This window comes from Oncorhynchus tshawytscha, linkage group LG09, assembly GCF_018296145.1.
Source record: "Oncorhynchus tshawytscha isolate Ot180627B linkage group LG09, Otsh_v2.0, whole genome shotgun sequence".
NCBI lineage: Eukaryota > Metazoa > Chordata > Actinopteri > Salmoniformes > Salmonidae > Oncorhynchus > Oncorhynchus tshawytscha.
Genome location: NC_056437.1, coordinates 22,485,257 through 22,503,541, shown reverse-complemented (window position 1 = coordinate 22,503,541; position 18,285 = coordinate 22,485,257). Strand labels below are relative to the sequence as shown.

At 42.3% G+C, this 18,285-nt stretch overlaps 1 protein-coding gene across 2 annotated transcripts in view; it reads right to left on the bottom strand.

Annotated features, from left to right (window-relative positions):
* LOC112257592 (rab11 family-interacting protein 1) overlaps nt 1-16,660 on the bottom strand; it is a 36,179-nt gene extending 19,519 nt beyond the window's left edge. The window contains exons 1-3 of one of the 2 annotated variants that reach the window (XM_024431279.2): nt 16,144-16,660; nt 5,635-6,065; nt 3,653-5,510 (exon numbers count right to left, since the gene is read on the bottom strand). In XM_024431279.2, coding sequence (XP_024287047.1) covers nt 3,653-5,510; nt 5,635-6,065; nt 16,144-16,493 — 2,639 coding nt within the window. In that variant the 5' untranslated portion in view covers nt 16,494-16,660. The remainder of the gene's footprint in view (nt 1-3,652; nt 5,511-5,634; nt 6,066-16,143) is intronic. The other variant, XM_024431278.2, reaches the window with a different exon arrangement.
* Between the last annotated feature and the right edge of the window lie 1,625 nt (nt 16,661-18,285).

The following is an 18,285-nucleotide window of genomic DNA, read 5'->3' as shown; positions in this document are numbered from 1 at the left end:
CCCATGTTATTTACATTATTAAATGTCCATGTGGGCTCTGCTATGTCGGTAAAACCTCCGCTCTCTCAAACCGAGAATTAGTGAACATAAAAGTTCAATCAGGAGGAACTACAGGGATTATCCAGTCGCAGTACATTTTAATGACTTAAAGCATGACATTTCTACCTTTAGATTTTGTGGCATAGAGAAAGTTAAGATACCAGACAGGGGAGGTGATATTGATGATACTCTGTATAAAAGAGAATGTTTTTGGATTGTCACCCTCCAGACATTATTTCCTAAAGGACTTAATGATGAAATGCCTATGTATGTTATGTTGTGAATTTGAACATGAATTATATGCCTGTTTTTCGTACCATGTACCCAATGACTAATGAAAACTTGCTATGTCCTCATTGTGGTTTTACAGACGTGTTTAATACGTCTTGTTTATACACTTCTGCAATATTTGTGAAACGCATATTGTTATATTTGGTAGCACTTTTGTTTTTCCCTTTGCCTCCAATCCAAATGTTTTTTTTTAAATCACAAAAGCTCTGACGATGGCCGTGAGGCCGATACATAAGCTTATTAAATATCAGTAATACAATCAAGAGCAGTGTGTGGTTTCCTTTTTCCTTCAACAATATCACTGGAAATATCCCAAAATATATATTTTTATATCTGTCTTCGACAGAGGGGATCAAGCTCATTCTGTACCAATTTACAGAGGCCAGGTCATGAAGGAAGGCTTGCTCATTAAAGTTTTTTAGCAAGTGTCCATGACAAATCAGGACAGGTTGTTTCACTGAGCAGCCATTACGAACACAGGCTGTAAAACAGTGATCAATAAGGTAATTACAGAAAACACCAGACTGATACCTATCAGGATTATTTGTGAGGATAACATCAAGGAGAGTAGCCTTTTCTGGACCTTTGGAGTCATACTTTGTGGGACTGGTAATAATCTGAGAAAGATTTAAGGAGTCCCATTGCTTTATGGACTTGGTCAGGTGGTTTAAGCATGACCCAGTTTAGGTCACCTAGCAGGGAAAATTCAGACTTAGTGTAAGGGGCCAGGAGAGAGCTTAGGGCAGGTAGGGTACAGTCCAGTGCTGATTGAGGACAATAAACACCCAGCAACAGTCAATGAAGAGCTATTTGAAAGTGTAATGCTTAAAACCAGCAAATAAAATTGTTTGGGGACAGACTTTGTGGAGACAACCGAGCACCGAAGGTGATCCTTGGTAAAGATTACCACTCTGCCACCTCTGGAAGATCTGTCTTGACGAAAAAGGTTATAACCAGAAAGGTTAACATCAGTATTCAAAACACTTCTTAACCACGTCTCAGTAATGACCAACACATCTGGATTGTAGCTGTGAACCCCACCTTCAATTGGTCCATTTTAGGTAATAAGCTTCTAGTGTTAACGTGCAGAAAAGTCAGGCTTTTACGAGAGCAGAAATCAGTGAAACAGATATCAGAGCACAAGTCAAAATTGGGGCTAGCAACAGTAGATTGGCCAGGGTGTACATGCACATTTCCAGATATCATCAACAGTAATACAATCAAGGCATGTTAGAGGACATGGAGAGCTCTGCAGTGTTAATTTATGACATTTGAATGTGTATTAGATGGCAACAAGATCATATTACACAGCTATTTCATTAGGTAACATGAATACAAAGCCGACAAGAGGTGGTTAGAATAGAATGGGATGCCAAAAGGCTGTGTAACCAATAGAGTGTCCCGAGTGTGGGAACAAACAGTCTGTCCACCAATTGGGTAAACTTATCCTCTGCAGCAGAGCTTAGCATATGTGGGAACTCCTTCAAGACTGTTGGAAAAGCATTCCTCATGAAGCTTGTTGAGAGAATGCCAAGAGTGTGCAAAGCTGTCATCAAGGCAAAGGGTGGCTATTTGAAGAATCTCAAATAGATTTGGATTTGTTTAATACTTTTTTGGTTACTACATGATTCCATGTGTTCTTTCATAGTTTTGATGTCTTCACTATTGTTCTACAATGTAGAAAATAGTAAAAATAAAGAAAAACCCTGGAATGAGTAGGTGTCCAAACTTTTGACTGGTACTGTATAGAAGAAAAAATGATTTGTTTCTAAAACTAAATAATGCAATGTCATGAAATAAACTAATGTTGAATTCATGGGAAGCGCAGCCAATCTCAGTTTAGCCAAAGGTTTCCAATACGAAGACACAAGGGATGTGTTTACACAGCAGCCAAGTTTTGATATTTACTCCACTAATTTGTCTTTTGAAGAATCATATCAGATCTTTTCAGCTTAGAAAAATATCAGATTGGTCAAAAGATCAATTAGTGAAAAAAAAAATCAGAATTGGGCTGCCTGCGTAAACACAGCCACAGCACTGCAATTTTCATGAAGGTATTAGATTACTTTAGGGCAGGGATGGGCAACTCGTGGCCTGTGGCCCATCTTTTGAAGACCGTGGGATCAATTTCCCAATTATTCATTTTTTGGAACTTAGTCGGGGTCTCAACTTACTGTTGCGAGTTAGAATAGTAGACTACATAAGGGGCAATTTTGAAATTTGATTGTGAATCAGCTGTTTTACTGATAGTCAGTAAAAAAAATTAGATTGCTAAGTTAGTTTAAGAGCCGGCTATCTAATTATCATGGTCGAATTACTGGCTGGGGGGCCCCAATTGATTGTCACTTTCACTCAGATATCATTTTGAAAATTGAAAACATTTCTCTCCACCCTATGGAAAAATGTTTAGAATTGCAGGAAATTTAGCTGTAAAACAGCTTATTTTCCTTCTCCCCGCCCCATGACAAAATGATATGTTTGTGGGTACGCAGAACCGCGAACAACTGCAGCCCCTCATGATGAGTTTAGATTTTTTTGTGGCCCCCACCCCCATCAAAGTTGCCCATCTTTGCTTTAGGGGATTGTACTTTAATGAGATGTGCATGTTGGAGTAGTGTCATGTGCCACACAGACAAACATACCATGACATCTAGCTTACACACTCCCTTCACACCAAATGCCCATGACACCAACACACTGAGATCTAACTCTTACCAAGCGTTTCAATTGACTTAATATATTAGACAGAACACTTTCCTGCACAAAAGTCTTTGATAAAGCGACAGGTTTTCTGCTCAAATCTGTATTTTGTGCCACAGCTGTACAGATCCAATAAAATCCTCCCAATTGCATCCTGCTGAGTTTCTACAAGCAGCTTTACTGAATGTCCCACATCCATAAATCAGGCTTGTTGCCTGGCCTGATTAACTGGTTGTATAAAAGTATTCTCAGACAAATTGGCAGGTTTTCCACTCTAATCAGACTTGTGCCACCCTTCACTGACAGCACAGGAAAAGAGAATGTTAGCATAATTTACACAGTTCTGTTGGAAGATGAAAGAGGATGTCTGAATGAGAGTTCAGTGAGGATACGAGACAGGGACATTAGTAGGTGTGTGTGGATGAGGAGACAGAGCAAGAGAAACTTGTGTGTTGCTTTTGGAGACCACCTACTGCTTTTGCAGGCTAAATAACTAGTGCATCCATCATTTATGACACCCAAGGGGTAACACAATTCTGGGGAACCGAGACAGTGATGGAGTGTGCATGTGTGAGAGTGCGTTCGTGTGTGTTCGTGTGTGTGGTTTGGGAGTGGGACTGACCTCTGCTTGACTGCTGATACTTTATTTGTTCGGCAGCTGATGGGACCAGTAGGAGAGGTTGTGGGGGTCTCCTCAAACAGGATATTTGAAGAGTTGTCATCACATGAAGTGGTAGGAGAGACTTCCTCAAAAGGATTATTGCACACGGTGGCCTCTGCCTCTCTATTCTGCTTCATCGGTTGTTCAACTTTGTCCAACTTTACCCTCACCTCCTCATGCCTTTGCTTTTTCTCCATCTGTGCATTCCTCTTTTTCTCCTTCTCTGTCATCTCTTCTTCCGGTCCTCTCAAATCCTCTTTTTTCATATTTTCTTCATCCACCCTAAACCTCTCTTTCGCCTCCATCGGTTTTCCCTGCTCCTCATCTCTTCTTCTATCCTCTTCCCTTTCTTCTTCAAGCCTCGTTCTTTCTGCTTCTTCCTTTCTCAACATCTCCTGCTCTATTCTCCTTTCCTCCTCATTCTTCATCTTCCTCTGCTCTTCTTCATTTCTCCACATATCATCCTCCTCCTCCTCCCTCCTTAGCCTTTCTTCCTTTTCCCTAATCTTCCTCAGCTCTTCCTCCTTTCTCAGCCTATCCTCCTCTTCTATCTTAAATATTTTGTCCTCCTCCATCCTCTTTATCCCCATTTCCTCTCTCAGCCAATCTTCCTCTGCGGTCTTCCTCACTCTTTCTTCCTCCTCAATCCTCCTTTCCTCCTCCTCCTTCCTCAGCCTATCCTCCTCTCTCTTCATTCTTTCTTCTTCAGCCTCTCTCTTCATTCTTCCTTCTTCCTCCTCAAACCTCCTTTCTTCCTCCTCCCTCCTCCTCCTCACTCTGTCCTCTTCTCTCTTCATGTTTTCTTCAGCCTCTCTCTTCATTATTTCATCCGCCTCAATCCTCCTCTTCTTTTCTTCTTCCTCCTCCTTCAGCCTATCATCCTCTCTCTTCATTCTTCCTTCCTCCTCCTCAAACCTCCTCCTTTCTTCCTCCTTCACTCTGTTTTCCTCCCTCTTCATTTTTTCTTCAGCCTCTCTCTTTATTCTTTCTTCACCCCTCATTTCCTCCTCCCTTATTTTTCTCAGTATATCCTCCTGTTCCCTCCTTAGTCTTTCTTCCTCCTCTCTCATCTTCCTCTCCTCTTCCTCTCTTCTTTGCATACTCTCCTCCTGTTCTCGCCTAATCCTTTCTTCCTCCTTAATCCTCTCATCTTTCTCCCTCTTCAATCTTTCCTCCACCTCCCCAATTTTCCTCTCATCCTCCTTTCTCAGTATATCCTCCCTCCTCATTATTTCATGTTCTTCTCTCCTAATTCTTTCCTCTTCTTCCCACCTCTCTTGTTCCTCCATTTCCCTCCTTTTCTCCTCCAACCTCCACTTTTCCTGGTCTTCCTTCCAAATGCTGTTCTCTCCCTCCACCTTCAGACTCCTCTCCTCCTGTTCCTCTTCTAGCCTCATTTCTTCCCCCTCCTCCTCCGTAATCCTGCTTTTCTCTTGTTCCTCCTTCCTTATCCTCTCTTCCTCGTCTAACTTCTTCCTCTCCTGCTCTTCCTTTTTCTTCCTCTCCTCATCCAACATAGCCCTCTCTTCCTCCTCTGCCCAGGTTGAAGGCTGCTTCAGGGCCCTGGAGTCCATGGAGGTGCCGGAGCTCTTACGACCCTGGGCCTTGCGCAGGTCTTCCATGGAGCCATGGCCTGAGCTGGCCAGGCTAAAGTTGGAGACGGTGCGGGCGCTCCGGGGCTGGGGCTCCTCTGTGTACATGTGAGTGCCGTTGATGCACAGGTTACTCTGCTCTGCAAGCTGGGCAGGAATCTTAGAGCGCCCTAGGGACAGAGAACTGCCTGTGCGCTTATGGGTCTGAAACTTGAATTTATTTTTACCTTTGGATGAGAAAGAAACGGGGAAAGGTTAGATCTGCAAAGACATACTGTATAACATAAGCATTTTCTAATAGATAATGCTGCTATATTATCTACTGAATGGACAGCCTATGATGATCCTCACCTTCAGAGGAGTCCACATTGAGGCCTGTGGAGCGGCTGCCACTCAATGAGGAGTTCTTCTCAGGCAGAGGGCCCAGGACAGACATAGACTGAGACAGTCCGTGACACTGCAGGTTAGACTTGGGAGAAAACAGAGACTTCAGCGTGTTTTTCTTCTTTGTCTCTCCTTTGTCTGTACCCCCCTCTCCCTCTCCCTCGCTGTCCGTCAGAACCTGGGTGAAGGACGGTACCACGGCAGATGCAGTGTCCGACAGACCCTCCTTTTTGCCTCGCACCTTGTCCTTGAACCTTCCCAGGCGGGAGTGCGGCTTTTCTGTAGCAGAGAGGTCGAACATGCTGGCTGTCATGTTATTCTTCATAAACTGGATGTCCACCTGCACCTCTCCCCGGTCTTTGTCTGGCTTGCCTGCCTTGTCCAGCAGTTTATGCCATCTATCGAGAGAAAATCTGTATTATTTATCAAAACACTTCAACCGAATATAACTGGTATAAAACAAATGCTGTTCTTCTCCAAGAGATGTCACAAGAACTAAAGGTGTAAATGAATGTGAGACAGTGAAAAAAATAATCAACATAATATTTTTCAATGCCTGCCGTCTCCTCCAGGGGTTCATGGCCATTGAAAATAACTTGTAAGTGAGCTCAGAAATAACTTGACATATGTAGGCATTAACCACTTATTTTCAGATAACACACACTGTTCAGACCGATTTGTCTGAACAATCCCAGTCTGCATAAGCAGAGGATCCAATAACGTATATTCACTTGCCTCTGGGCCTCCCCTCCAGCTTAAAAAAAAAGACAGTGTCTACATGGTGATAGCTTTTCACAAATAAAGAATGCTTTCACCCCTAGCATAGCTTTATTTAAGGATGCTATTTTTTCCCCTTTTTGTTACAGGGTTCCAAGGGGGTTCCAAGGATTTATCATAACCAAGTGAATAATTCCAGTAAGTAGGGGCTGATGCCATTTTTCCTTTTACTGTTTAGAGTTTCTCCATGGAAACGGTGATCAGTACAGTAGCTCTCTCTGAATTGGCCCAAGGGTGGAGGGACCAGCGGAAATGACTGATGATGCGGTGAGTGTTGTGGGGAATCAGTGTTTGGGCAATAATGATTCATACTAAATGTTCACCAGCAGGAACATTATGTATTTCATTCTATTTCTGTCACTGTGCCGTCCTAATAAATTGTCACTACTCTGTTAAGCCTGAATACCATGCCTTAAAAACACTAATGTACCATAAAAGGCAACTTAAGGGGGAACCGGGTTCCAGGAGTGAAATCATTTTGCAATGTAACATTTTATTGATAGATTACATTGTAGGGTTCTGAGAGTGATTTTTTTCCACCCCATGTCCACCCTGCTACAGGGTATGCATGCTAAATATTGTCGGAGTCAATTCCAATCAATTTAGGTTCATATTTAATTAATGACTTTAGAAATCCCCAGGCACTTGTCTATTTATGAATGTAGTTCACAAAATATAAAATCAGAAATATAATTCCTCTATGCCTACAATCTGTTTCATTTAGAGGGTCTCTAGTACAGAAGATTCCTTTTGAGGATATGAAGGTCAAAGTACAGAGACTTCAATAAATAGAATTCTTCATGCTGACTGGTTCAATGACCCTCAACAAATCACTATTGTATAAAACATCAAACAAGAGTGGTTAGTTTGTCTGTTTGTATTCTACATGTCATTATTATGTTATTCTAGAAGGTACACACATCTGTCAAAACAATCACTGATTTATAGTTTGGAACTGATCAATTAAGAGCTGAGGCAGCAGTAAAAGTCTCTGTCAAGCAAAACCCATAAGACCTGAGGTTGTCTGTTCCTCGAAAACTCTTTCCTGAAAAAACAACCCAGTTGTGGTCATCCTGTCTGGGTTGGCGCCTCCCCTTGGGTTGTGCCATGGCGGAGATCTTTGTGGGCTATACTCAGCCTTGTCTCAGGATGGTAAGTTGGTGGTTGAAGATATCCCTCTAGTGGTGTGGGGGCTGTGCTTTGGCAAAGTGGGTGCGGTTATATCCTTCCTGTTTGGCCCTGTCCGGGGGTGTCCTCAGATGGGGCCACAGTGTCTCCTGACCCCTCCTGTCTCAGCCTCCAGTATTTATGCTGCAGTAGTTTGTGTCGGGGGGCTAGGGTCAGTTTGTTATATCTGGAGTACCTCTCCTGTCCTATTCGGTGTCCTGTGTGGATCTAAGCGTGCGTTCTCTAATTCTCTCTTTCTCTCGGAGGACCTGAGCCCTAGGACCATGCCCCAGGACTACCTGACATGATGACTCCTTGCTGTCCCCAGTCCACCTGACCGTGCTGCAGCTCCAGTTTCAACTGTTCTGCCTTATTATTATACGACCATGCTGGTCATTTATGAACATTTGAACATCTCCACCCGGCACAGCCAGAAGAGGACTGGCCACCCCACATAGCCTGGTTCCTCTCTAGGTTTCTTCCTAGGTTTTGGCCTTTCTAGGGAGTTTTTCCTAGCCACCGTGCTTCTACACCTGCATTGCTTGCTGTTTGGGGTTTAAGGCTGGGTTTCTGTACAGCACTTTGAGATATCAGCTGATGTACGAAGGGCTATATAAATAAATTTGATTTTGATTTGATTTGAAGTCTGGAGGGAAATGAAAAAGGACAGGAAGAGACAGCTAGGGGCCTTAGATCTGCAAGGTTAGGATGTGTGTGTGTGTGTGTTTCTTATCTCCAGTGAAGCACTCAATGTGAATCCAAACAAAGGCAATGAAAGAGACTGGCTACTCACAGAATGACAAATGTGATGAATCATTGAATGGGGTGAGAAAGAGCTTCAACTCACTCCATCATTATTACTGCAGCTGTGTTTTAGAGAGGACCGGATGGGGAAAGGTAGCACAAGGTAAGTAGGGGTGGCAGCTGGGGTGGCAGGTTAGAGCATTGGGCCAGTAACTAAAAGGTTGCTGGTTCGAATACCCAAGGTGCTCGAATACCCAAGGCACAAAACCCTTATTTTCTCCAGGGTCACTATACTACTATGGTTGACCTTGTAGAACAACACATTTACCGAGACCTATCTGTTTTATGACAATAAAACATATATATATAGACATTTTTTTATTGTCCATTGCGGTTATTAATTCACGTGAAAAATAGAGCAATACATTTGGGAATTGTACAACAATCCAAAACAAAGCAGCCAGGCTTGCTCAACCTGTCCCTCTATTGAGTCAATTACTGTGAAATGTACAGAGAAATTACATAATTGATGGACATTACTGTATGTCCTAGCTGTCATTGCAATCCCTTGCGAACTGACGACACATATACATTTTTGTAAGTGCTATGAGAAATATTTTGAGCATTACATCTCTGCGATGGAGACTGTATGAGAGAAATGTGAAAGATGTCACACACACACACCTCCTCAATCCTCACTTAATGTCGGTGTGTCCATGAGTAAACAAGTAATTTGTTTATGTAATACCTCTCCCATTGAGTCTAAAATACTGATCCAGCATGGAATATTAGGCAGCTTCACACACCCTCCTTTCATGTTACTTAGTGACTGAATTCCCCCCAAATGCTCATCCTGTCCTTCTACTCCTCCCTGCTAGTGTGTGGAATACTGAGCCAGAACGTCAGGGAAAGATATGCCTGCTCCTGGAATTACTTAGGGGTCACATCGCTTACAGAAAAACGACATGACGTGGAAAATCACAACTTCACATTAAATTTAACGTGATCATATGAAAACATGTGTTTTGGAACACTTCACAAAAGGGATAGCAGTCAACTGTTATATTGTAGTAGCTGAGTAGTTACAGTACCAGTCAAAAGTTTGGACACACCTACTCATTCAAGGGATTTTCTTTATTTTACTATTTTCTACATTGTAGAATAGTGAATATATCAAAAACGATGAAACACATATGGAATCATGTAGTAACCAAAATAAAAAATATATTTTAACTTTTTATGTTTGAGATTCTTCAAAGTAGCCACACTTTGCCTTGATGACAGCTTTGCACACTCTTGGCATTCTCTTAACCAGCATCTTTAGGTAGTCACCTAGAATGCATTTCAATTAACAGGTGTGCCTTAAAAGTTAATTTGCGTAATTTCTTTCCTTCTTAACTTCTCTAGGATAGGGGGCAGCATTTGGAATTTTGGATGAAAAGCATGCCCAGATTCAACTGCCTGCTACTCATCCCCGGAAGATAAGATATGCATATCATTAGTAGATTTCGATAGTAAACACTGAAGTTTCTAAAACTGTTTGAATCATGTCTGTGAGTATAACAGAACGTATGTACCAGGCGAAACCACGAGGACAAACCATTCAGATATTTCTTTTTTTTGAGGTCACCCTCTTTTCAATGGGTTTTCATTGGGAATACAGATTTCTAAGGGACTTGCTTGCAGTTCCTACCGCTTCCACTGTATGTCACCAGTCTTTAGAAATTGGTTGAGGTTATTCCTTTGTGTAATGAAGAAGTACGGCCATCTTGAACAAGGGTCACTTCATGTGTACCGTTTGATAGAAGCGCATGACCAGAAAGCATGCTTCAGTTTCTTTTCTTCCTGTATTGAACACAGATCATCCCGTCTAAAATTTGATCAATTATTTACTTTAAAAAATACCTTGAGTTGTATTACAAAAGTAGTTTGAAATGTTTTGGCAAAGTTAACAGGTAACTTTTGAGATATTTTGTAGTCAAGTTGCGCAAGTTGGAACCGGTGTTTTTCTGGATCAAACGCGCCAAATAAATGGACATTTTGGATATACATGGACGGAATTAATCGAACAAAAAGGACCATTCGTGATGTTTCTGGGACATATTGGAGTGCAAACAGAAGAAGCTCGTCAAAGGTAAGGCATGATTTATATTTTTATTTCTGCGTTTTGTGTCGCGCCTGCAGGGTTGAAATGTTCTCTCTTTTGTTTATGGAGGTGCTATCCTCAGATAATAGTTTGCTTTCGCCGAAAAGCCTTTTTGAAATCTGACATGTTGGCTTGATTCACAACACGTGTGGCTTTAATTTGGTAACTTACATGTGTGATTTCATGAAAGTTTGATTTTTATAGGAATTTATTTGAATTTGGCGCTCTGCATTTTCTCTGGCTTTCGGCCAAGTGGGAAGCTACCGTCCCACATATCCCAGAGAGGTTGATGTGTTTGAGCCAATCAGTTGTGTTGTGACAAGGTAGGGGTGGTATACAAAAGATTGCCCTATTTGGTAAAAGACCAAGTCCATATTATGGCAAGAACAGCTCAAGTAAGCAAAGAGAAATGACAGGCCATCATTACTTTTTTACATGAAGGTCAGTCAATGAGGAACATTTAAAAAATGACCCAACACACCTCCAGGCTGTGTAAAGGCTATTTCACCAAGAAGGAGAGTGTTGTAGTGCTGCATCTGAAGAACTGGCCTCCACAGTCACCCGACCTCAACCCAATTGAGATGGTTTGGGATGAGTAAAACCACAGAGTGAAGGAAAAGCAGCCAACAAGTGCTCAGCATATTTGGAAACTCCTTCATGACTGTTGGTAAAGCATTCCAGATGAAGCTGGTTGAGAGAATATAGTGTGCAAAGCTGTCATCAAGGCAAAGGGTGGATACTTTGAAGAATTGCAAATATATACACTTCCGTTCAAAAGTTTGGTGTCACTTAGAAATGTCCTAGTTTGTGTCCATTAAAATAACATCAAATTGATCAGAAATACAGTGCAGACATTGTTAATGTTGTAAATGACTTGTAGCTGGAAACAGAATATTTTTTTATGGAATATCTACATAGGCGTGTTATCCCATCCAATTTGATCATTTTAATAAGGCTAACTAATCATTAGAAAATCCTTTTGCAATTATGTTAGCACTGCTGAAAACTGTGGTTCTGATTAAAGAAGCAATAAAACTGGCCTTCTTTAGACTAGTTGAGTATCTGAGAATTTGTGGGTTCGATAACAGGCTCAAAATGGCCCGAAACAAAGACCTTTCTTCTGAAACTCGTCAGTCTATTCTTGTTCTGAAAAACAAAGGCTATTCCATGAGACAAATTGCCAAGAAACTGAAGATCTCATACAATGCTGTGTACTACTCCCTTCACAGAACAGCGCAAACTGGCTCTAGCCAGAATATAAAGAGGAGTGGGAGGCCCCGGTACACAACTGAGCAAGAAGACAAGTACATTAGAGTGTCTAGTTTGAGAAGCAGACGCCTCACAAGTCCTCAACTGGCAGCTTCATTAAATAGTACCCGCAAAACACCAGTCTCAACGTCAACAGTGAAGAGGCGACTCCGGGATGCTGGCCTTCAGATGCCGACATCTCCATGGTCCATGTTCCCCATTTAGAAAATAGTTAAGGGAGGGCTTGCAGGTATACACAAACACAGTTCAGAGTTAGTAAGAAATCATTTTCAGCAGCTAGTGAGAATTGGCAGTGAGGCTGTTTAAACATTACCAGTTATCTGCTTTAAGTCAAACATAACACAGTCTGGTGTGGGAGCTGGTAAAGCCACAGTCAAGTCCCTACCCCCTGAGAGGGAGGGAGAGCACAGAGGCAAAAATGTGTTTTTCACCAAAAAAACACTCCAGAATGTGAGGCTAAGTCTGGATTTGGGCCCCGCAGAAATCAGGTACACCACAGTAAACAATGAGAAATCAGAGCAGAACAAACCATGAGAAAACTTCCTCAATATGGCTCAAAGTGTGTGCATATTGGTTTTATATAATATTTTATGAAGCACTCAAAACGATAATCCTGTGGGATGCTGCAAACTTTGATAGCCATTGTATACCATGGCTAAGGTGTATGAACCAGGTTGTATGAGTTGGCATGGATATCCTTTGATCAGAAAAAGAAAAACATTTTTGAGAGGCTTTGAGGAGTGCATATGAAAGTAGGTCTGGGAAGAATTCAGGTCTGAGAAAACATGTTCTGCTGAAGTTTGGCATTTGAGCTAAAGGGCAACGATAACAATAATGTCAGATGAACCTATCACTGTCACACAGCAAAAAGGACTATCAGCCGTGGAGATCCTCAGCCCTGTCTCCAGACTGACTCCTACTCAGATTGCATGAGACCAATTACTATCATGGAGAATGCACTTTCAAGTGGAACTGACAGCATTTTAGCACCAGGAAGAATATGACAAAATGTAAAAGGAATCTGACAAGCGAGCATTAGATATGGTCATTTTTAAGTTTTCATAATTTCTTAGAACGTTTGGGAATTACATATACTAAAAGAATTTGTGGAAATTCTATAGCAAAATAGAGTGGGAAAGTGGCCATGCGTTTGGACAATTAATAGACACCACAGTAAATAAAACATCTGTCTCATCCAGGACTGGAGTATACACCAATCAGAACTACAGTAGGCCTTATGCAAACAAGCCATTTGCACACAGGCCTGCCATCATTCACTTTGAATTGGACTGTGTGTTTACAGACAGTTGCAACAGCGCGACATTAGATCATTAAGACTCATCCGCTAAAAGCCACATAAATACACCTTGAATGGATTTCTGCAAATATGTCAATACCACTTACATTTGCAAACTTCACATTCCTATTGATCAAACAACCATGAAAAAAACAAGCTCTCTCTCCCTTAGTTATGCACATCAACAACAAAAAGATCAACTAATGTTAGCCAGAGAAAGATGAGCTAACATCTAACAAAGGAACATTAGATAAACCCTCAAACATTTCCAGCTAGTTGGCCTTCAAAATTGCACTGATAAACAATTGGGAATTGTAGCCTACTTGTCCTTCTGCAGCTTGCCTGCCAACAATGCATGCTTGTCTCAACCAAGCACCGAAAGCTAACTGGCTAAAGTTGGCTAGCTAGCTACTTCCAGGCAGAAATGAGAGAACACCTCACTCTGACCATTTTACTCGCCCTACCAGAGTTGGTTAGGCTGTTTACATGTTATCTAGAGTGTTTGTGACTATTACTTTCATTGCCTACGTTTATTGACACTGGCCATAATCAGCGGATGTTGCGCATATGTAAATTCATCAGTTATTCTGTGCTCTGGCACACTCAGATGAGAGTGCTCTGAAATTGGAGTAGATAGATAGCCAGAGTGAATTTGCGAATGCAAGAGATATGCTAACTGAATAACAGTTGTTCAAGTTCTTGCTAGCTATTCCAAATGACACCTACATCTCTAGCTGTGTAGAAAAACAACGAGGGGCAAAATGTCAGTCACTCACCCACTCCTCGAATGACATGACATCCTCCTAGCAGCTAGCTAACATTAGGCTCCATGTTTTTAGCTTGCTATATCAATAGATGCGCTAACCTATTAACCACGTTATGACTGACTTGTGATCATTGCCCTTCCTTGTTTGATTGTCATTCCCAGTCTTAGTTACATTCGTCCATTTCTGTCAAAAAATATTGAGCCATAAAGATAATCAGAAAGATCAAGATGCAATAACCAAAGTAGATATACTCTAATACAGTCTAACCAAGAAGCGCTCTCCTTACACATACAAAAGACCCAGCAATATTCACTTTCAAGAGTGCCCCCTTCCCAGACATCAGTGTGTGTGGTCGTGCACATCACCTGCTGTTGTGTATAGCAGCTAAATAAGCTATTGACGTAGAGACAGCTTAATGGGGTGTATACTGAACAACAATATAAATGCAACATGCAACAATTTTAATGATTTTACTGAGTTACAGTTCATATAAGGAAATCAGTCAATTGAAATAAATAAATTAGGCCTTAATCTATGGATTTCACATGACTGGGCAAGGGCCCTGTCATGGGTGGGCCTGGTAGGGCCTGGCTCCCCAACAGATGGAGTTTTTCCTCACAAAAGGGCTTCATTAGACAGAAATATGCCTCAGCACCCCCAGACAATCTCGCAAGTAAAGAATCCGGATGTGGAGGTCCTGGGCTGACGTGGTTACACGTACACGTGGTCTGCAGTTGTGAGGCCGGTTGGACGTACTGCCAAATTCTCTAAAGTGACGTTGGAGGCGGCTAATGATAAGAAATTAACATTCAATTATCTGGCAACAGCTCCTGGACATTCCTGCAGTCAGCGTGCCAATTTCACACTCCCTCAAAACTTGAGGCATCTGTGGTATTGTATTGTGTGACTAAGCTACATATTTTAGTGGCCTTTTATTGTCCACAGCACAAGGTGTACCTGTTTAATCAGCTTCTTGATATGCCACCCCTGTCAGGTGGATTGATTATCTTGGCAAAGGAGAAATGCTCACTAACAGGTTTTTTAAACAAATTTGAGCTCAAAATGAGAGAAATATATTTGTGTGTATGAAAAATGTCTGGGGTATTTTATTTCAGCTCATGAAAGATGTGGCCTACACATTACATGTTGCGTTTATATTTTTGTTCCCGGATTATATTTCTCAAGAAGTTGTGAAATAAATAAGCCTGCAGCCTAATTAATAAACACCTGCTGCTCAACTCGTTAACAAAGACTATACTTAATGTGTGAAGGAAAACAGTAACAGTTTGACCGAAGACCCAGCAGGAAAGTTGTTTGTTTATCCTTTTGCAGTATTTATAATATTATTTCAGTTAGACTGTGTCAGCAATAAACTGTCCAGCAAAGCCTTCCCAGTCATTCTACCATTGAGCAAGGAGCAATAATGAGGAAGGTCAGCCAGAGGCTACAGTAATGCAAACCCATTGGTTAATTGGTTAGGAGAGGAGGCTTGTAATAAAATCAATGAGTTCCTTTACAGATATTCAGAAAGAGAGAGAACACTGATATGTACTAAAGACTCACAGGAGAGGCAATTAGTGAGGTATTGACTTTGGGGACTCCCTAAAAACACGCATCTACGTCCAGAAGTCACTTTTCATAGCAGGTTAGGAACATTTTCCTTAACCCTTTTCCTAACCTTAAACTAATTCTCATAACCTGCTACTTTAATTACCCTAACCTGCTACGACAAAGTCACTTCCAGTCATAGCTGTATCGAAGTGTATATTTGGTAATCTCCCTCATAATGGGATGTTGTGCTCATCACAAGCTCCACTGTTATGACTGGGCTAAAGGCTGCTAAAACCCAGGCTGCTAAAACAAACAGTGTCACCCAATGTGAGGTGAAGGCAAGAGGCGCGAAGTAAAAAGCAACGGGAGAAAGCACTTATTCCATAGGCTTGTTTCACTCGAACAACTGGTTGTTGCACCTCTGCTGGGTGAATTAACCGACAGAGTAAAACTGTAGGACAACATTTTTAGGCCTATGTCCTGCTCTTATAACTTACTACATTATAACATTTTGGTTACATGTTGAGTCAGATGATTATTACTCAATTGGAATATGGTGCAGTCCCTGTTCTTGTATAATTACAACCCCTATTGAGGACAAATATTGGTGACATTGTGGCGCTCCATTATTGCCTTAGGCGATTTCAACAACTACAGTGATTCATTGTAAAGGGAATTATGGAACTCAAAGCCCTTTCTGGAGCAATCTAGAAATAGTAAGGCTGTGACTATTACTGGACAGAGACGAGAACACTCACTCAGTCTTATAACGGGATTTAACCTCGCTGAGCTCCAACAGGTTGATGACTGCTTGGCCGAGCAACTTGTCAGGTCCCACGAGAGCCCGGTGCATTACGTGGACGTGCAACGTACACTTTTCTGTGTTACCGTTGTAGAAGAGCGGCAGCTCGAACGTGGCCTCTTCTTTCCACACCGGTGCCACGCTATTCTCTGCCACCGATGTAGCGAATTTATCCTTGGCCACCTGCATGATGGCGTATGCGTCGTTGGTGCCATTTCTCCCCTTTATCCTCAGGCTTCTTGCCTGAACCACAGTTACCTGTACACTGGTTGGATAACACTGTCGGCTCTGGTCTGATAGAGACATGACTGACACCTACGGAGGTTTCAATACCGTCTAGAAACGTTTCGGTGTGCTAAGTAGAGACATTAGAGTACCTCGCCAGAGGAAACCCTTTTACTTATGGAAAGTTGCGGAAACAGCTGAGTGGGCGTGGTATGTTGTACAGGATGTACCGCAGACTTTTGCAAGACAGGTCATTTGCTGAGCCAAGGTACTCCCCCAGATTAACGGAGCTCGATTTTGGATCGAATGCCTGAGCTGAGAAATATACCTCCCATATTATGAGGAAACGTTATCCACTAGAAGAATATAGTATAAACGTCATATTAAAGCAGTAAGCTATTAATAAAAAGTTGGTTTTAATTTACGTTTCCTGCTGAACACTGAAATTGGTTGAAATCATGGCACAGTAAAAAAAAAAATATATTTTTTTAAAGAGCGGTGGTATTCAAAATCGTGTTCGGAAAAAATATATTATAAACGTCCCTTTTTCAGGACCATGTCTTTCAAAGATAATTCGTAAAAATACAAACAACTTCACAGATCTTCACTGTAAAGGGGTTAAACACTGCTTCCCATGCTTGTTCAATGAACCATTAACAATTAATGAACATGCACCTAAAGAATGGTCGTAAAGACACTAACAGCTTAAGCAATTAAGATCACAGTTATGAAAACTTTGGACACTAAAGAGGCCTTCCTACTGACTCTGAAAAACACCAAAAGAAAGATGCCCAGGGTCCCTGCTCATCTGCATGAACGTGCCTTAGGCATGCTGCACGGAGGCATGAGGCCTGCAGAAGTGGCCAGGGAAATAAATTGAAATGTCCGTACTGTGAGACGCCTAAGACAGCGCTACAGGGAGACAGGACGGACAGCTGATCGTCCTCGCAGTGGCAGACCACGTGTAACAACACCTGCACAGGATCGGTACATCCGAACATCACACCTGCGGGACAGGTACAGGATGGCAACAGCAACTGCCCGAGTTACACCAGGAACGCACAATCCGTCCATCAGTGCTCAGATTGTCCGCAATAGGCTGAGAGAGGCTGGACTGTGGGCTTGTAGGCCTGTTGTAAGGCAGGTCCTCACCAGACATCACCGGCAACAACGTCGCCTATGGGCACAAACCCACTGTCGCTGGACCAGACAGGACTGGCAAAAAGTGCTCTTCACTGACGAGTTGCAGTATTGTCTCACCCGGGGGGATGGTCGGATTTGCGTTTATCGTCGAAGGAATGAGTATTACACCGAGGCCTGTACTCTGGAGCGGGATCGATTTGGAGGTGGAGGGTCCTTCATGGTCTCAGGCAGTGTGTCACAGCATCATTGGACTGAGCTTGTTGTCATTGCAGGAAATCTCAATGCTGTGCATTTACAGGGAAGTCATCCTCCTCCCTCATGTGGTACCCTTCCTGTAGGCTCATCCTGCCATGACCCTCCAGCATGTCAATGCCACCAGCCATACTGCTCGCTCTGTGCATGATTTCCTGCGAGACAGGAATGTCAGTGTTCTGTCATGGCCAGCGAAGAGCCCGGATCTCAATCCCATTGAGCAGGTCTGGGACCTGTTGGATCAGAGGGTGAGGGCTAGAGCCATTCCCCCCATAAATGTCAGGGGTCTTGCAGGTTACTTGTTGGAAGAGTGGGTTAACATCTCACAGCAAGAACTGGCAAATCTGGTGCAGTCCATGAGGAAGAGATGCACTGCAGTACGTAAAGCAGCTGGTGGCCACACCAGATACTGACTGTTACTTTTGATTTGACCCCCCTTTGTTCAGGGACACATTATTCCATTTCTGTTAGTCACATG